The sequence below is a fragment of the Bubalus bubalis genome, chromosome 4, assembly GCF_019923935.1.
Source record: "Bubalus bubalis isolate 160015118507 breed Murrah chromosome 4, NDDB_SH_1, whole genome shotgun sequence".
Taxonomy (NCBI): Eukaryota; Metazoa; Chordata; class Mammalia; order Artiodactyla; family Bovidae; genus Bubalus; species Bubalus bubalis.
The window spans coordinates 56,893,902-56,914,968 of NC_059160.1; the positions used below are offsets into that span (position 1 = coordinate 56,893,902).

The 21,067-nt window shown below is 39.9% G+C and overlaps 1 protein-coding gene across 5 annotated transcripts in view; it reads left to right on the forward strand.

Annotated features, from left to right (window-relative positions):
* ANKS1B (ankyrin repeat and sterile alpha motif domain containing 1B) overlaps nt 1-21,067 on the forward strand; it is a 1,160,059-nt gene that overhangs the window by 819,452 nt on the left and 319,540 nt on the right. For all 5 annotated transcript variants that reach the window (XM_025285022.3, XM_025285025.3, XM_025285027.3 and 2 more), the window contains one exon: nt 16,386-16,538. In XM_025285022.3, coding sequence (XP_025140807.3) covers nt 16,386-16,538 — 153 coding nt within the window. The remainder of the gene's footprint in view (nt 1-16,385; nt 16,539-21,067) is intronic.

Genomic DNA, 21,067 nt, shown 5'->3' on the forward strand with positions numbered 1-21,067 from the left:
CAGTTCATTTTGGCTCTATGCTAGGTTAAGAGATGGGGGTGAAAAACGGATAAGATGTAGTTCCTGCCTCAAGCAGTTCTACCTACACTTTGGACAGAGACAGATATGGCAAAAACTAAACTACTATGTGAAAAAATATGCTACAAGAGGAAGGGAGGACTAAGTACATGGAAGCCATGGAAAGTTTTCTGGATAGGTACATGATGCTTGAGTTTAATTTCAAGGGATTAATAGATATGTTTAGCAAATAGAGCATTGAGGGAATCACTCCAGACAGGGAATGCTGCCTGTGTTCTGTCTAGATCCAGAAACAAAAGGGAGAGATGGATGCTCATATTCATCCATTCTCTCTCTGTCTCTCTCTTACTCACTTTAATATACACACACACACACCCACTCACACAGACCTTCACTTCTTTAAGTATTAACCCCAAGAGAAATTAGGGAAGAAACTCCTCCCAAACATCTCCAACTCCTCAAGTTTTATTTCTTTTCTGGAACTTGTAAAAACTTTGGCACTTAATTTTCTTATATTTGTATATATCTGAAACACACACACACACACAGAATTGCATATTCCTAGAAAGAACCTTAGACCTTTTATATTTTTATAAATTTTGTGCTTAAAAATTCTTGTTGCATGAAATAAATAATAATTACTGAAACTATTGTTAGGAACTGATTTACTAGTAGGGATTCACATAATTCAAGCTGAAAATTCTTAGTTACTTCAGTGTCTGAGGTAATAAAAATTCTGAGATGACCAAAAAACAAACAAACGCCCCAATCTATAAGACTGGAGACATTTTCCTAAGAGTCAATCTATTGTCTCTTCTACCCAGCGGTGGTGGAATAGTTCTTAGAGTCTTCCCTCACTACAGATAGAAAAGGAGTTCTCAAGAATCCCAGGGGTTCTCAAGAATTCCAGGCAGGGCTTCAAACTGCTGTTACACTTCTCTGCATGTTTCAGACCTCACTGAAGTTTTTCCTAATATTCATTCTGGGTCTTTCAAGTCATATGTGCACCATTAATCAGACCAATTGTTGACTGTGTGACATCTGCCTTTTTCTCCCTCTCTCCCTCTAGCTTATTGTAGTTGATGATTCTTGTTACCAAAGCTTGAAACAATGCCACCAGAACTTACCAAAATTGTTCTCGGTGCTGTTAACACCCACTGAGTGTGCCAAGTCTGCTACTAATGGTTGCCAAAGGCTGCTTCAGAGCTGCAGGGGCCCAATGTGTCAAAGGTGCTAATGTCTGTGCTACTGCCTACAGTGCCCAGACACTTTCCATCAAGGGCACATTAGCCAATGCCAACTGAATATCCTGCCAATATCACTGAAACCTGCCAGTGTGGGCACCATGACCAACTGCTGGTGCCCAATGTTGAGGGCACCAATATCTGCAATATGGCACCATCTCTGCCTGCTGATGAACTTGCTGGTGCCAGTTCTGCTAATTCCTTTTGTCCCCAAGTCCCAAAAATGTTTCATGATACAGATTTCATATTGAAGCTTCTTATTCTTAAGGCATGATCCACAGGTGCTGAGCCAGGGTCCAGATCCTGAAATCCATGCAGAATCACCCATCTCCTTGAACATGTGTCTGTTATCCTGTTAATCAAATACATATGCCTAGGCCACCTTCTTTGACCAGAAGAGTCTTTTGAGTACCCTGGGTTGTTCATTGAAAACAGACTCATGCAAGACCCACCCTGCAGTCATCCATACGTTCCCATGCTTGACAGATGAATGCAGTCCTGTTCAAGCTGAGATCCATGCCACATGGGTGCAACATCAAGTTGGCAGAGTCCCATTCCAGGCTAGAGAACAAGGAACACTTTATTTTGTGTTTCAGGAAGTTGTCTGGAATTTGACCACTTCTCACCACCTTTCCTCGAGCACCCTAGCCCTGTCTCTCTTGGGTTACTTCCCCAACTTCTGAACAAGCCTTTCTGCTCCTACCCCCTTGCTTCCCTGTGCACTCCTCTCAACACAGCAGCCAGAGTGACTCTGCTGAAATGTAAGCCAAATCAGGTCACCACTCTGTGCAAATTCTTGCACTTGCTCCCTGTTTCCCACAGAATGAAAGCCAAAGTCCTTACAGTGCCTTCAAAACTTTACAGTATCTGGCCCCTGATTACCTCTCTGACCTGTTCCCTGCCCACCGCTGCCTGCACGAGCTACTCCAGCCCCACCCCTGGTTTCCTTGTTATACTTTAAGTGGACATCAGCTCACTTCCTCCTGAGGGCCTTTGCTGTACCTGTTCCCTCTACTTGAATCCTCTCCCCCGAGTTGCCAACAAAGCCAATTCACTCTCTTTAAATCTTGGTTCAAATCTTGCCTTCTGAATAAAATGTCCCCTAACCACACTATTGAATACTACATTTCAACTTTAAATCAACCCTGAATATTCATTGGAAGGCCTGATGCTGAAGCCGAAGCTCCAATACTTTGGCCACGTGATGTGAAAAGCTGACTCACTAAAGTAGAGTGGGAGATGCTGTGAGAGATTGAGGGCAGGAGAAGAAGGGGGCAACAGAGGATGAGATGGTTAGATGGGCATCACCAATTCAATGGATGTGAATTGATGCAAACTCTGGGAGATAGTGAAGGACAGGGAAGCCTGGTGTGCTGAAGTCCATGGGGTCACAAAGAGTCGGACATGACTAAGCGACTGAACAACTGAACCACAACCACCTGTCCCCATGCAACCTCCAGAACCCCCAATCCTCCTATTGTACTTGCTCTTTTCACAGCACTTATCATTTTCTGACATAAGTTCTCTACTTTTTATGCTTGTCTATTATTATCTGGCTCCCCAGTTAGAATATAAACTTCACAATGCCTAATACTTTTTTATGTTCCATTCACTGATGCGTCCAAAACAGTGCCTAGAATACAGTAGACATGCCTTATGTCTTTGCTGAGTGAATAGTAGATGGGTGAATGGATGAATGGGTGGACAGATGGATGGGTGGACAGATGGATGGGTGGACAGATGGATAGATGGATGTGTTGTAGGTCCTCAACTTTGTAACTCCTATTTTTTTTGCGACCTTTTGTATGATATCCTTTATACTTCCCCACCCAAGCAGAACATAAGTTATTCATTTATATACGCCTAACTTTGGTTTTATGATACATTTATCTGTTTGAAGTACTTCAGTGGGTATGTTATTATGCACATGCCTGGAGGCTCTGAGAAAGGACATGGTTTTTAAATATCAAATAAATAGAATTGGCATTCAGAAGGTTCATTATCTTCTGAAGACACAGGTTTGGGGAAAAAAATATTTTTTAGTTTAGACTAATAACAAGCAAACAATTTTCTTGATTCATAGTAGCATTTAAAGTTTCTGTTTCAAGAGCAAAGCAGTGTTCTACATACCAGTGCACTACATAAGCATTGTAGGGACACAGATGTCAGCAAACATGTACTATCAGAGGGGGGAAAAGAGGGATCCTGTGTCTTTTTTGAAATATAGTTCATATCAGTGGTGGAGACTGAAATGTGAATGATGGTGCGCATTGTTCAGCACCTTATTCTAGTTGCAGTAAATCCTCTCCATCTTTAATCTGAGACCTTGTTTCATAAAAGAGCTTTGCAACAAGGAAATAAATTAAAACAAATAGTGATATATAACAGAGGGCTCTAGGGTCAACATGATCTCAACAAGGATTTTAGAAATGAAAAGATGGTGAAAGCATGTTCTTTGATTGAATTTTCAAAAACACCCCTTTTACCAAAAGCTTCAGAGAGAAGTACAATAAAAATGATTCAATAAAATCATTCCGCCCCAGTGACATGTTTACATGTGTGCCGTGCAGTGGTTGCCCTGGTCCTTCCGTCCACATCCCCACAGATCTTGCCTTGCAGACAGCGGCCAGGTTCTCAGGTGATGCTCCAGAGAGCAGTTACTCTATGCGTGCACAGAAGAAACCTGATTAGCAGTCTGCTCACACTGTTTGCAAAGCTATAAAGAGACTGCTTTATGGTTGTTAGTGTTGTTATTGTCATTTTTTTCTGCCTCGATTTATAGAACTTCTCTTTTTTGGCACTTCACTCCTTTAATTTGTAATCAATCCAGTGCCTTTTAGGAAGGGTTACGCCCCTAACTCTGATGGCTAGAAGGTTCGCTAGTCTGGCTAATGCTTCTGTTTTGTTCACCAAACATCTTGATTGTGCTATTGGAAGTTTATCACCATACGTCTTAAAAACCTTTCTTATCTATGCACTTTGTCCATTGCTTCCCTTCCAGTTTACTCCACTGTCTAAGACTTGTCAAAATAAGGAATACCTCAGGCCCTCTCATGGCTGACCTTAGTTTATTTCTTTTATTCATTAAATAGAAATCACAGGGCATAAAGAGATAGTACCCAGGCCAAAGCGTTTCCCTTTCCCTTTAATCCCCCAAAAGGTAGTGCCAAGTAATATTCAGGTATCACCTCTTCATGCTCCTGCCCTGTTCCTAAAGCTGGGAGCTGAAGTTGTCTGAACATTCAAGTATGCAAAATCAGCGAGGCTCAGTTGGTGGTGGGAAAAATTAGAGGAGGTACTATTATCTGCAATTAAGTCCATAGTGACATCTAAGCACAATTCACTTACCTCTGATTGTTTAGGTTTCTCCCTATTCTTTTGCAGAAATTGTCTCAATAATAGGGTCTTATTGCAAACCAATGGGCTTCAAGAAACAGATTTGTATATGTTACGTGTCTCCCTCCACTGCTGCAGAAACCCAACACAGAGACTTTATCACACCCTGCTTCCTAACAAGAGTCACAGTATATTAATCCTTTCAATTCCACAGAAAGAATATCATTACATGAAGGACCCAGAGTCTCAGGCTCCATAAAGGGCATTTTCCAAAAGATCACTTAAAACCCCTCACTAATGAGATAATGTGTATGAGATCACTTTGGGTTTTTAATCTCATATGATTGTTAGGTGATGTTCTTATCATTGATTGTCCTATCCATTTGGTGGGCATGTCTCCCCCAGCAAAGTTACTCTATGACAGCACTTAGATGGTGGTAGATAGACTTTTTTTCTGGGGCTCCATGGTCAGTGGATCTGCCTTTCTCTTTTATGTTCAATCAGTCTTTTAAGAGCCACTGATGAAACAGCACAGTGATGTCTGAGCCCAGGTCTCAAACCCTATAGGAGATCTGATCCTCGCGCCACTTGATAGACCTGCATTTAGACTTGGCAGCACACTGTCTGCTAGCACTGCTTGACCTGGTTTATTATCAGGCCAACTGCTAGTCCAAGTCTTGGTTAGCAGCAGGACAGAGCAGAAGAGGCTGGAACAAGGAGCAGGGAAGTGGGGGAGGTACCTGACCATGTCAGCCATCTGTGTGACAAAACTCCTATCGGGGAGTCTGAGAGTACAAAGTATATCCAGGTAGAAAAGAGAAGCCACGATCCACTGCAGCTTCATAGGCAAGTTTAAGTTTCTGACACATCGAGGGTGTTGCACCAGCAGGCTCACAGTAAGTGGTAGTCAGGTTTGTGTGTATCTGGGGAGCAGCATGTCATACGGAATGCTGCCCTGCCCAGATGAGAACCTCCACCTCACATATAAGTTTCCGGCATTTCACAAGTCTCAGCAAGGCAGCTTCTTTTTTTTTTTTTTTTTAAGTAGCTGCTTTGAATACAGAGATTATTAACCCCAAAATTATCTTCGGCTATGCCTTTCAGCTGTGATTTCCAAGAAAGGCAAGCAAAACCCCCAAGGCAAGAGACAAGCCCTCTACCCAACTCCAATCTCCACGGCACTCTTGGGCTCAATCCTTTATGTCTCTGACCTTCCTCAGCCACGAGTCCTCTTTTGTCATTCCTTTCCTTGCCTTTTCCTTGTGCTTTCTAAAAACTTCCTCTCCCACCTTCTCTTCCCATACAAACTCCTCAAAAGAATCATTTAGATTGCGCTTTCTATGTCCTCATCTCTGACTTACATCGCAACCCAGCACAGCCTAGCTTCTGGGCTCTTCTCAGCAAGATACCAGACCCCATGAACCTTTCTCCCTCCTCCTCTCAGCAAACCTCTTCACTCATCCCAGTACTGCAGCCCACAGCCTCCGTACAACTCTGCTCCTCTCTCTTCTCTTGTTGTCTTGACTATTCTTTCTTCAGTCTCCTGAGTATAATCCTCATCCTTTACTTTGAAAATGTTGGTTTGTCCTCAGGCCACTTCTTTTCATACTACATGCTCTCTTCAGTCCCATCCATGCATGACTGCAGCTCCCACTTGTGATAAAAATAACTAAGATTTATCCAGAGCTTCTTTGTGCTGAACACTGAACTAAACACGACTTGCATTATATTGTTGAACATTTATGGCAACCCTCAGAGGTAGATATTCTTTTTTATCTCTCATAATACTTATCAGAAAATGCATGCTTAAGAAGATTGAAGAGTTTGCTCAAGATCATACAGCAGTCTGTGCTGCTGCCTCAGACTTCTCCCCCAAACTTAACATTGCTATTCCCCAACATCTTTAAATTCTCATATCTCAAAATTATTCATGTCACTTTCTTCTATTTTCTTTTCTTTCTCAGCTGGTAATACCACCAAGTATCAGAGCTAGAATCTTGAGGTTTCCCACATTTTTCCACCTATTATCCCTTGCTCTGTTGTCACAAAGGGATGGTGGTGTGATTGACAGAAAGATGCCAACAAAGGCAGTTAAAAGAAATGCAGTTTCTTTTAATGGCAACAGATATGAAAACTTATGTCTTCACAAAATTAAAGACAGTGCAGTGTACTGTCAAATGGAAGTACAGGCTTCCTTTAAATGTTCTTCATGAAGTTGCCGTATTTAATTTTTAATTCTGTTTTTACTAAAGGCTAAGGCACTGAATTAGAGACCTCCTCGTGGTTTAAAGAGTAGAATGCTTACTTCTCCCCTGTAACAGTCTGACAGTGAGCAGTCCAGGTTTGCATGTGGACTCTGCTCTATGCAATTCTGAAAGGACCCAGGACCCAGGACCTTCCATCTCTTGTTCTATCATCCTCTAAAGTACTGCTATTTAAAGTGTGGTCCACAGATTGACAATGTCAGCATTGCCAGGGAGCCTGTTGGACATGCAGAATCTCAGTCTCCCTTCAACCTGTTGACTTAGAACCTGAAGGTTAAGGTCTCCCATATGATTCTGGTGTGCATTAATATGTGAGAAACATTTCCCAAACTCTATAGTATTGTTTTGTCCATGGGACCAAAGCTAGGCTGTCAACACAGATGTTTCAGCTCAAGAGAAGACCCGCCCCCAACCCCCCACAGAAAAAAAGGAAACTCTAGAGCAAAGACTCTTTTAGGTTAAAGGTGATCTGGAAGTTACATTAACACTTTCAGTGGCATCTCATAGGCTCAAATGTATTCTCATAGAAGTAACCAGAAGAAAAGCTAGTGTATCACATATCTAGTTAAGTAGATGTGAGCCTAATTGAAGCCCCATTACTGTGGAAGAAGAGAGAACAGTTTTTGATGGACAACAATGGGGCTCTGTCTCAATTTTGTAACACTTTCAGACATAAAAATATCTGCCAAATTTGTTATTGAATTGTTCAAGTTCCTTATTCTCTTGATCTAATTACCATGCCAGTGTCATAATGCCAGCTTCATAACTTGTTGAATTGAGAACTATTTTTTAAATTTAATCCCAAATCTATTACAATGTAATTCCATTTTCTCTTATTTTTATTTCCTTTTTCTATTTTTGTTGCCTTCCTCTTTTATATTTTTCATCTTGTGGCTCTATCAGTTTATAAGGTAGTATCCTTGTCTGAACAGACAAAGCTGGTCTCAGGCAGAAAGGATGACAGACAATAAATATATATGTATGTCCATGCATATGTGACAAGCCCAGAATATTTCAAATAAAACTAACATATTAAGAGAAAATAAAGCTGTAGTGATCATGTGATCTTACAAAAATCTTCTAGGTCAGTGGTTTTCAAATATTTCTTTTTTAAGCTTTCTTTCTTCTTACCTGTGTAAGACACTTAAAATATGAGTTATTCAACTGAAGTAGACCAGGCAGTTTTAGAACCTCAGCTGTTTAGCTGTCTTATAATGGCCCCCTTGAAGCCCTAGGACACTGCAGAGCACTGTCCTAGGGTCAGTGATCTCTGCCTGCTTTGTGGCTTGTGATGTTAACAGTGTGTTCCCTCTGAGGCCAAGTTTGCTTTAAGAGGCTCCTGGAGGACAGTCAGTGCCCATTTGCAGAAAATCAACAAGACATCATGAGCAACAAGGAAGATCTTTGATGAAATGTACCAAGATATCCTCATTTTCCTGAGACAAGCTTTCTTCCCTGCTGTCTCTGATTGCTATTCCAGCTTAGGTTTTCCCCAGACTTTGGGATTCAACTCGTTGAATAGTATTGCCTTGTTGCGAACCTGTTATCATGCCTGCTCACCACTCTGCCTCTCAGATTACAGACTGTGCCTGACGCCCATTCATGCTCACAGTACGGCGGGCCTAGCAGCCCCTCGAGCTGTCTCTGTCTATCCTTGTCCTGCCAGATGAGCCTGCTGAGAAAAGAGTATCGCCACTGCTAATCTGAGAAAGCAGTCATCGTGCTCCTTGTGGACGCACTCAAGAAAAAAGTGTGGATGACATCTGACTCTAGCCTAAATGTCCTATGAAATTGAAAGTGTTAGTCGCTCTTTGCAACCCCATGAACTGTAGCCCGCCAGGCTCCTCTATCCATGTCCCATCTTGTACTGCATTTTTTTTCTTCTGCCTTTGGGTTTCTTTCCTCTTTACTAGATAAATAACTATGACACTAATTTGATATTAATATACAAATTATAGAGTTGTAAGATTTAGGAACTAAAAGGGAACTTTGAGATTATTGATCTAACACCTTTATTTTATAGATGAGAACACTGAAGCCTAGAGGTGAAGTAACTTGCCCATGGTTATACAACTAATAATAGTATAGTCAAGACTGCCAGCTACAGAGACAAGCCCAGTGCATTTTGCAATATGGCATGTGCTGTGTGTGCTCAGTCATGTCCAACTCTTTGTGACCCCATGGACTATAGCCCACCAAGCTCCTCTGTCCATGGAATTTTCCAGGCAAGAATTCTGGAGTGGAATGCCATTTCCTACTCCAGGGGATCTTCCAGACCCAGGGATTGAACCTGTGTCTCTGGCATCTCCTGCACTGGCAGGCAGATTCTTTACCATTGCACCATCTAGGAAACCCATACGGCATACTACACAGCATATTCCCTAGAACTGGTCCTTGGTATTTAATAGTTTTAAATACTTGTAAACATTAAGTTAGGCCATAACAGGAACCCTCATTTGTATAATATGTAGTACAAAGTACACATCTCCCCACAAATGGATGCCATGCCACTAAAATTAATTTGTCCTTTTCTCTTCACGTGTTCATTAAATTGGGCTTCCCTAGTGACTCAGTTGGTAAAGAATCTGCCTGCAATGCAGGAGACCCTGGTTCAATCCCTGGGTCAGGAAGATCCCCTGGAGAAGGAAAAGGCATTTTAGTAAACCTTTAGCAAATGATTGCCATATATAAGATGCTCTGCTGGGCACATGAGAGACTACAAAAGTGGCTAAGACCTTGTTTCTTTACCAGGAGGTTGACAGTCTAACTAAGACAGATACTCACCTCTCTAACTATAATAGAAATCAAACTTTAATAGAGCTATAATAGAATTTTGTGCAAATTACTACAGAAACCTGGTAGAAGGTATGATTAGTTTTGACTTGGGAGTAAGGATAGCATTTGGAGAAGGCATCATAAAAGAGGCAGCATTTGAACAGGATCTTTTAAGAATGGATAGAATGTCAACAGAGAACAGGGGGAAAATAGTATTCCTGACAGAGGAAATGGTGTGAGCAAAAGTGTAGAAATATACTAGAAATACAGTAGATTATGCCCCAACAATCATACTCATAAAATAAAGAGTTACTTAGTTTAAGATCAGTGAAAATACAGTACACTGATGTTTACTAGATGAGAGTCACACAGCTTGGATAGGATGCTGATGTTAACTTAGCTTCCCAAGTCTCTCTCAGTCATTTGCCAGTGAATTCATAAATTAAAGAGTTTCGAATATTTTATATGTTGACTTGGTTAGGCCACAATACCCAGATATTTGGTCAAACACCAGTCTAGGTGTCACTCTGAAGGTAATTTTTAGGTGAAATTAGCATTTAAATCAGTAGACTTTGAGTAAAGCAGATTACCCTTTAATGTGGATGAACTTTATCCAATCAGAGAAAAACACTGAGGTCCCCCAAAGAAGTCAAAGGAATTCTGCTCCAGGCTGCCTTCAGGTTTGAACTGCAAATTCTTCCCTGAGTCTCTAGCCTGCCCTGCAGATTTGACACTTGCCAGATTTCAGACGCGTGCGTGTGTATATACACAGCCTATTGATCCTGTCTCTCTGGAGAACCCAGACTAATACAAACACCAAGAGTTTTGAAATAAACAGTGATTTTATTAGTCCATGTTCCCCTCTATGCCAAAATATCAGTGGTTTATAGCAACAAAATATATGCATATTTTTTCTTCCTCATGATTCAGCTAACTTCAGGTGGACTCACCCACGCTCCAGAGAGCTCGGGTAGACTCCAAGCTTCAGCCTAGATTTAGGTCTGCTCCACAAGTCTTCATCTTTCTCATAGGGCTAGCAGTTGTGTAACTACTCAGCACTTGTTTTTCTTATAATAGAGTATAGGAATACAACAGGATAATTGGATCACAGGAGTGCAGAGGCCTCATCTAGAGACCGCCACACTGATACTTCTGCCTGTTCCACTGGCCAAGAAAGTACACAGCCAACATCAATGGGATGGAGTAGTAAGTCCAGCTATAGCAGGATTCAATGCAGATTCCTTGGCAAGGGGCACAGAGGTATAATTCTCATCCACGAAGAAAGCAGAGAATTAGAAATGATTCAATCAACTTGAGGAACCTTGTTAGATATATTTTTAAAAAGTAACTGTCAACTGTGGAAAGGGGGGTATAAAGAGGTTAGCAGGCATAAACTCTTTCTAAAACAAGGTAGAAAAGAAAAGGAAGCAGTGAAAGAGGAAAGAAGAATTTTGATTGGAAGTTGAAAAGATTAGCAGCCAAAAGACTCAACATATACAGTTTCAAAATAAGCAAGGACCTAATTTAGGGCACTAAGGAGGGAAGGAAACCAAGTTATTGAAGACATATATTTAAAACTGCGCTAGGCAGTGTGCATGCCTTGTGTCTTATGATCCTTACAACACGGCAGTAGATACTGTTGTCACATTCCAAAGTTCATTTTGGAAGAAGAGAATTGAATTGAAAGACACTTTGTAAATCAAATACAGAAGACTTGTGGCCTAATTAGATATGAGGTAAAATGGAAAAGAGAAAGATGACTCCTAAGCCTCTACTTGGGCGATGGTGTGCAGTTGTTGTTCAGTCACCCGGTCGTGTCTGACTCTTTGCGACCCCGTGGACTGTCGCACATGGGACTGCATATGGTGTGATGCTCCCCATTAACTTAGTTGGGGAATGCAGAGGGAGGGCACTTGTGAGCCAAAGGAAACACATTTTTCTTGGGTTGGTGATACTATAGGACATCTATATGAGATATTTTACAAACAGTTGGAAATTTGTATCTTAGAGCTCAAGAAGCCAGTCCTAGAGAAACACTGCAGAAATAAAGGCAGAAATCATTCCAAGCATGGAAAATGATATTTGCAAAGACATGAATGTGTCTTGCACACACAGTTCATGTTCATGGAATGGCTAGCAATTTAGCATACTGTTTAGACAAACTAATGTGTTTAATTATATGTGTTAGTTTACATACAGCAGAGTAGTGTGAGATGAGGTTGAAAAGATAACTTTGTACTTGGTCTCAGTTGTCCTAGAATGCTGGAAAAGGACATTTGGGCTTTTATCAAGAAGGAGCTTCTATAGGATTTTGTGCAAGGGTTAATTTAAGAGCCTGGAGACTGATGTAGCATCATAGTATAAGCTGGATCAAAAAGGTGGGAGGCCAAGTGGAAGACTATTGCATTCGTTTTTATAAGCACCAACAAGAACCTAAACAGAGTAGTGGCAGGAAGAACAGAAGTGAGGGAACAGATGGAAGAATTGCTTTGAAGGAAATTATTGTGCAGCACAGTAACCATTCTGCATATCATTAAATATGTGTCAAGTTAATTTTGTAACTTCTTTCAGCACTAATAGCTTCCTTTCTTCAGGTGTGCAAAGCCTTCATAATTTATTGGTCATCTGCTCGCATATTTTTTAAATAGGGTTATAATTTCTATGAGGGAGAGACTATAACTTGTTTTGTTTCCTGCTCTTCTACAACATTCATCAGAATAGGCATGGGCTAAATGTTTAACGAGTGAGCAACTGAATGAATGCTGCCCCTGTACACATCAATGTACTCATTCCCACGTTCTCTGTGGCCCTGCCCCACAGCCTGCCCCACCTCTCATCTTTCCACCAACTGTTTCCCCCGCTTGCCTTCTTAAGGTTGGTCGGGAGAACTTGTCTCATAGTAGTAACCAGATTTCTGAGCAGTTTGCCGAAACTGATGGGACTTTTTTTTTTTCCCAATCCTGCCTTCAATCAAGCTCAGTTCATTCTCTTTTTACTATTTTTAATGTTATCTCAGATATATCCAATAGCTTTCAGTTCAGTTCCATTCAGTTGCTCATTAGTGTCTGACTCTTTGCAAGCACACTAGGCCTCCCTGTCCAACACCAACTCCCAGAGTTTACTCAAACTCACGTCCATGGAGTCGTTGATGCCATCCAACCATCTCATCCTCTGTCGTCCCCTTCTCCTCCCACCTTCAATCTTTCCCAGCATCAGGATCTTTTCAGATGAGTCAGTTCTTTGCATCAGGTGGTCAAAGTATTGGAGTTTCAGCTTCAGCATCAGTCCTTCCAATGAATATTCAGGACTGATTTCCTTTAGGATGGACTGGCTGGATCTCCTTGCAGTCCAAGGGACTCTCAAGAGTCTTCTCCAACACCACAGTTCAAAAGCATCAATTCTTTGGCACTCAGCTTTCTTTATAGCCCAACTCTCCCATCCATACATCCAATCTCACATCACGTACATCCAATAGCTTTACAGTTATATATAATATTAAAAATTCAGTTCCTATCCATTTAAGCCTCCAGTTTTATTTTCTTCCCCAACCCCCACCCCAATTTAGTCTTCCCCCAAGGGACTGGTACCTCTCTCTTTTCTGACTCTAAATTCCCTAGTGCTAAAGAAGGAGTGACTTGGGGGAAGGCATACTTCTTTATAGTTAATTGGGTTTGCTTTGCAGAGGTCTGGTGGGTTTCCCATCATTGCTCTTTGACTACTGCTGACCATTAACAACCTCTGTGTGGCAGGTGGCCACTGGGTGTTCTCTCAAAGGAATGGTGTGTGAATACCTGGGGTGACCTATGAGGACCCTACTGCACAGTTCTCTGGTGTGGGACATGTGCCTCTACCCCAGCTTGATGCATCTAGACACTCTAAGCTTGTACCCGGTATCACAGCTGGGATGGGCAGCTTCTCAGATGGCTAGCAGAAAGACCTCCCTGGAAAGCTATTAATTTCAAACCTAATGATTCTCTCTCCATTCTTTCTTCTCTTTTTTCTAGTTATTTCCTTGTATTAACTGGGACAGCCAGGGAGTTTCCTGAGGCTGGGGTGATTATTCAGGGTAGCAGAGTTGGTTCAGCCACCTCCTAATAAGTCCTGGAAAATGCCTCTAGCCCCAGTATTTTTTTAATTCTCTGTAGAATGTGAAAGTATTTGATACCTTTGAGCCTCTGCTTTTGGGTCCTAGTTGCCAATTTTACACATAGATAACATCCAGTTATTTGCAACTGCTGGTAAACATCATTTTGCAAATCCTGAGTTGTCATTTATATTTGTAACTACTGTATAATAAACACTGAGTTACGTGTTATGTGAACAAACATCTAGTGAGTAGCCAAAATGAGTCAAGCAATGTAAAAATGAAATACAAAAATTTGATGCAGTTTAGACCCCAATGCAAATAATGAATTACATGGTAATGTCAAGGCAGAGGACATTTAAACCTTGAAATGGAAAACAGACTGGGGCGTGGAACAGTAGGAAAGAGAAAAGGAGAAAACAGAACCTAAAAACGAAGTAGTAAATATAATCCCAGAAGAAGAAAAGAGAAAGAAAGGTAGAGGTACTTGAAAATATAATTGCCTTGACCTTTGATCATGTCTAGGAAAAAAAAAAACAGCTACACAGGACATTTTGGGTACTTTGGGGGAATGCTAATACTAACTATATGTTGCTGCTGCTGCTGCTACTTCAGTACGTCTGTAGTACTTCAGTACTTCAGTAGTTACTTCAGTCGTGTCCAGTCTCTGTGCGACCCCATAAACGGCAGCCCACCAGGCTCCCCCGTCCCTGGGATTCTCCAGGCAAGAACCCTGGAATGGGTTGCCATTTCCTTCTCCAATGCGTGAAAGTGAAGTCACTCAGTTGTGTCTGACTCTTTGTGACCCCCATGGACTGCAGCCTACCAGGCTCCTCTGCCCATGGGATTTTCCAGGCAAGAGTCCTGGAGTGGGGTGCCATTGCCTTCTCCAACCATATGTTAGGTAACATCATTTTGTCAATGTTAGATTTCTTGGGGGTGATGATACTGTGACTACGTTGGAGAACATCCTTGTTCCTGGGACATGCCAATAAAGCGTCAGGGATTAAGTTTCATGATGTCTGCAAATGGTTCAGGAGATATGTCTTTCCAATAATTCATCTAAAATTTAAAAGATAGATGTTGTGTGCATGTGAATGAGTGAGTGGGTATAGAGTGAAAGGCAAAAACTAAGTGTAGTAACAAGTTAGCCTTTGGTGAATCAAGGTCCCGGCTATTCTGGAAGACATGGCCATGTACCATCTGTATCTCCCTTCAAGTAAGGACCTGCCAGGCTTTGGGGAGAGTGGTCACCAGACAGCCTCCAGCTGTCAGCATCTCCAGGGTCTGCCTGCATGGCAGAGAGCCCAACCCAGAGCATCTCCTCCCAGGACAGCAACATCCACTAACAGAGAGGTGGGGCCCAAAGGCCCATTTCTATCTGCCATGCCCAGGACTCTCTAATAGCCTAAACTGTGCCAGAGCTCCAGTGGGTCCACAGAGGCTTCATCAAGCTCCATCATACTTTGGCCCCTCTTCTGCCCTGATAAACACTTTGCACCTCCCTCCAAAAGAAAAGGAATGAGGAAAATTTCAAAAATGAGGACACTGCATAGTGACAGAAAGCCTAACATGTTTGAGATTAAAATCTGAATCCCTGATGCTCCGGCTAATCTTTTCTCTGCTTGCAAATCAGAATCCTATAGATTTCCATTAGTATTTATCTCCTTGAATCTAAAGGAAGCGGAAAATCTATGTTGCATTTTGCCCAGTTCTGCCATTCCCATCCTGAATTTCACTGAAGGACTACATCAAGTTGATGAGGTGCTGGCCTTCCTTAATAACTGAAGTATTCGATGTAAGGTGTGGCGTGCAAAGCAGCACAAGTCAGAAGTGAGTTACTTAAAAAACCAAGAACTGCAAATTCAACTAAAATTTCAAATAAAAGCCAAAAGACTAGAATAATCCATACAAAATTTTAAAGCCAGAAGTTTCTTGTGCTTAAAATTACTTTCACACTCCAATTTAAACTCAGAAACATTATGTTGCTGTCACACTTCTTTGTTCTCCTAAAAAAGTAAAAAAAAAAAAAAAATCTGTATATAGCTGACAAAAAAATAGGAATCTGTCTGCCAGCGAGTTCTCTATTAATGTCTGACATACTGTAGAGTCTGCAGAACACATGGTCTTCAAACACTCAAAAGCCTCTTCTGTACTGGCTTACCACAGCAGTATGTTTCTCCAGCATGTTTGCACTACCTACAATACATGTCTTGCATAAGCATGAATTCCTTTGGATGTTTGAGTCATGCAGTATTTTCACATGCTTTGATGTTGTGCATATGAGAATTATCATCTACATTTTGGGAGTGCAGTTTCCTGTGCCTTCAGCACTGAATTTAAAACTGCTCGACTGACATCATTTTCAATTCCGTCCAACAGAATGCCAATAATGTCTACAACAGAAGTTTGACATATTTAGATCTCTCAAATATGGAACTGATTTAGCAGCTAAATTGGAAATTTCTGGGTGCATTTTTGAAAACTAATTCAGCGTGAAATTATTAATGATTTAGAATGGTGCCTCAAGTATTCTGGGTTTTCTTATTTTCTTATCCAGAAAGATCTGTTGCTTCATATCAGATAAATTTCCAAGATGCATTCTGTCGTTGGAACACAAAGTAAACACCTTAAATTAATCCTGACGTGATTTTCTAATTACAGATGAGACCCATTGGCCATGATGGCTACCATCCCACGTCTGTGGCTGAGTGGCTGGATTCCATTGAACTAGGTGACTACACCAAAGCCTTTCTAATTAATGGCTACACATCGATGGACCTGTTGAAAAAAATCTGGGAGGTTGAACTTATTAACGTAAGTTGATCTCTTAACGACACCTTATCAACCCTTGATGATTCTTACCACAGGTGGGTAGTTGTTTCTTTCTTCATAGCTGGACATCCAACAAGGATTTATGGATATGCCTTCTGTTTTGAATATATGTCTCTCCACAGTCATTATCTTTTGAAGTTTTGGAGTGGTGGACTAAGAGGACTCTCAGGGTGTTTCACATTATTTCAGGAAACCTCCCAAGCAGCTTTGGGATTTCCATTTTAAGAAATTTTGTCACTTTAGGATATGGATATGATAACAAATCAGCACCCATTCTATTCTTTGCTCTTATTCATTTTTTAAGATTAAAGTCATCATTTTTAGTTTTCTATCTCTGTTTGTCTCTATTCCTTAACTGCATATATAAACCATATACTTAAAGAGGCTGCTTTTTGTTATTATATAAGCTGCTGTAATATCAACATTTTATTTTCCAAGGCTTATAACTAATTTTAAATTGTTTGTTTTATTCATACACTTGGCATAGATTTTCTGTAAAAACTGGCCAACAAATGTTGCCATGTATTTGAGCCCAAAGAGATCAACTAAATCTGTTTAACTGATTTTGATACTGATAGTTTTCTAATTTTGTTTTTACTGTTATTTTATTTCTAATGGTATAAAAGCATGAAAGAGTTGAAAAGATAGAATAAGTATCATGCTTTCATATTTTATTTGGCATCATGAACATTTCAAAAGTGAGAAATCATTTAATCTTTTAGAGAATTTCTTAGACTTAAGTTTTATATTCTTATAACTGAAAAAAAGCATTCACAAAATGAAAGACAAAGCAAATAATTTCTTCTGGCTCAAAAGCACTCTCTTCTACTCTTTATGGCATTTTTTTCTCCAAAAGTCCAGTCTCTTACACTGAATGTCATTAATTCTTTTAAATGATGGTTAATTAGTAGTAACTAATTATTCTTTGCTTGTAAAAAGTCTGTCTTTAATATCTTTTCTGGAACATCTATAAAAAACTCTTCTTTAATTTAAAAGTCACTTTAAATGGACAAATTCTTGGCTCCTTCTTCTAATGTGCCATCAACTACCCTTAGCTTTCTGTTCTTATCCTTTCACAAAAGCTTTCATTATTTCAGAAGGAACTCACTTTCTGACTAAAAGCTTCCAATTAATTTTGTTGCTAGTCTGTGTGGCAGTGGAAGCAACTGAGACTGTTTTGCTTTTCAGTTGCATCAAGAAGACTTCAGTTCTCCACTGAGAACTCGACACTCATGGCTACTCTTAGCCATTTAGTAAAGGGGGCTCTTCCATAGATCAAACAAACATGCTTCCAGTAAGTCACTTTCTTGTCAATGATAAATATATCTATGTAACATCTGAATAATATCACTTCCCACTGAATAATGAATACTTATTATAGGTAGCTCATGAGTCACTCACCTAATATTAGAAATAATCCCTCTGAAAAAGAATGGATTCCAATAGAACTCTATTATCAAATGTTTTCATTGAAGCAAGGATCATTAAAACAAGACTATATGTCTCTGAGAAGTCAAGTACTGGGACTAACAGTTAGGGTGTAGGCTTGGACCCGCACTCTCCCCAGTGCTCTGTGTAGCAGAGGATTCCCATCTGGTCACTGTGACCAGACCTCGTGGATGCCCGCAGTGACTGCAGGGCAGTGATGCCACAGGCCTCATGTTTAATGCCAGGGCTCAGGGTGTTAAACCACACCCACAGGGCTAACCACTCTTGAAATGGGACAGAACAATAACGTTTTCCGCCCATACTGACTCTAAGCATTATCCCCGTAGGTACATTTGCTGTAATACAGTCTGACTCCAATCTAGGGAGAAGTGCCTGTCACAAGCATTGTATCAGAATCAGAAAACATGGTCACTACGTTTTTGATCTTGAGGCCAAATTCCTCGGGCCTGGAGTACAACATCTGCATCTAACACCAACCCAGTATACTTTCCTTACAGTGAACCGATAGAATGTAAAGTTTGTGACAATTGTATGGGCAAGTTCACACTCTTGATGAAGAGGCTTTGCAAGTCACTTAATTCTATAAATACACTTACTATGGAGAAAAACCACCTGTACCTTTAGACTTGGAAATCAGAGAACAAAATTTTTATGCCCTTTAGAGCTGCTGCAAGTGTACTTCATTTGGTGGTTAGGGCTGTTGGGTTTTAAAATGAGAGACAGGCATGATGTGTACCTTCTGGCTTATAATGCTTTCTACTGGTCTCCAACTCAAGACTTTTATTTATTCCAACTAGTCAGGGAAGGTATTCAAATATAAGATAATCTCGTATATAACATTTGGACCCAGTAATTCTGTATTAAGTATCCATAATTTATTCTTTTGTAGCCCAAAAGTAATGTGTAGTCACTTTGGTTAAGAGCAAAGCTTTTTAGGAAAGTTGCATCCCAAACCTTTTAATGAGTGGCTAGTTTTAAAGAAACCCAGTGGCTTCAATAAGTGCTGTTCTGTGTAGAATGGAGAGAGAAGCGCATGTGCAGGCTGTCTTTGATGTAGAGATCTGCTGAGAGGGGAGGAGAACAAAGAGTGAGAAAGCTGACTGTCGATGTGATTACAAACAACTTCAGTGTCATTAAATCATAGTGACTAACCCTCAAGTACATTATGTTGCACTTGATATTAGACAACTAGTAATACTTTCTCAGTGTCTTTATAAATTTATTCAAAGTATGTTCATGAGAAAATGAAAGCTACACAATGTTGTGGATTGAAAAGTACAAATATATTTGAAATTGTGATCTTTCAAAATATCCCCCAAGATCTTTTTCTTGGTGGAGCACATTAACGCCTTTGAAAAAAAAAAAAAGTTATTGGAACTAACCTAATAAAGATTTTAGTCACAAAGTTACCCAAAGTATAGGCATAGGGGAGAGTCGTGGAAATCTCATATCTTAGTAGCAGCATTATCAGCTGTGGAAATCGAGCATAAACTAAGACATAAGGTATTGCCAGTTTTATAGGCCCATGCTGTATCTAGACCTAGAAAATGAAGTCTTTGACAATAATTGTTTTTACAATCTCTAATGTATGCTTCGTATTCAGAAGCTGATATTTCATCAATAGCTCTGTTTTACTTCTGTGTGTGCCATGACCATTAATAACATCATTAATATTATTTTCACTTTTGTATTGATATTTTATGTTGTATGACAACGTTGAGAGAGATTGTCAGGCAAACGGGTCCCTCTGCAGATGGCAGCTGGGCGAATCTCTAGCCTGAATTATAGTCCTCTCCAAAGGCTTGTTAGAATTACAAACTAGTTAGCAGTGCGTAAGTACATGATTTGGGAGGGGGGGGGTTTCACTTAAAAATTTACTCAGGTCTTGCATATACTATTACCAAGTTTACACAACAGTTTCCACTGCTATTTAAAAATCTCAACAGCTCTGCCTTTGTGGAAATTTTAAGTAAAAAGGCTACATATTTTCTGCCTGAAATATGTATGGATAATTGTAAAATCTCCACAAAATCATCCATTTCCTAAACAACAACAAAAAAGTATTGCAGTTATGAAAAACAATGTTTATTTTTTATCACTGTGCACCTACTTAAGGGATTTTGATTAGATGAAGCACATTAATAAGGTCCAATTTATTCATTTGTGAATATCAATGTATAACTTATTAGTAATTTCTTCCCATTAGTTTTATCTCTCACTTTTTACCAAGGAAATAATTCTAGTCCAGACTTATAACCTTCTACAATATTGATAATAAAAAAAATGCCCACTGAAATAACAAGATAAAATTCAGGCTTCAGTGCAGTCTTAAATCTCTGTTCATAAGTGTAAGAATAGCTTTAAAAATCCAAATCCAGCAGTTGGCTGTGTTTTAAATACCTTTGGGTAGAAGCAAATAAAATAATTAAGGTATCAATACCCATATGCATCCCATGAAAATCATTTGGACTTATTTCTGTAATAGTAAATTGATTAGCAGAGCATTTGCTTCTTGCCTAATAGCTGCTGAATCTATATTGACATCACTTTTGCTTAGGGCTGTCAAATTTCTTTTTTGTTTTTTCTTTTGCAGTGTTGTTGATTCAATTTCTACCTTCCTAGGGAAATTTTGTGATAATCTAATCACTTGGAGATAGACTAAGAAATTTGCAAAGTTAACATTCTAATTTTGTGTTCAGTCTTTAATAGCTTGACTTTACTTGCCTTAAATGCTACAGAAATATAGTCCTCTCAACATTAAATTTAGACTCATTACTTGCTTTGATGTTTTTATTTTATGATCAGAATTATAAAGTCACACTCCTCTCTGCTCTACTCTCATTACTATAACTGCAATTAAATTTACTCCCTAAAGTTTTTGTGCATTGTCTGGGTAAGTATGAATGTGTTTGGTTGTGTGTGTGTGTGTGTGTATTGGATAAATGCAAATGATTGCTTATACTCCCAACCAAGAAGAATAATCACCAAATTCACAAACTGCAGGGGAGGAATGGGGAGGAGAATATTATAATTCCATTTCCAAAACAATTATTTTAAGTAAA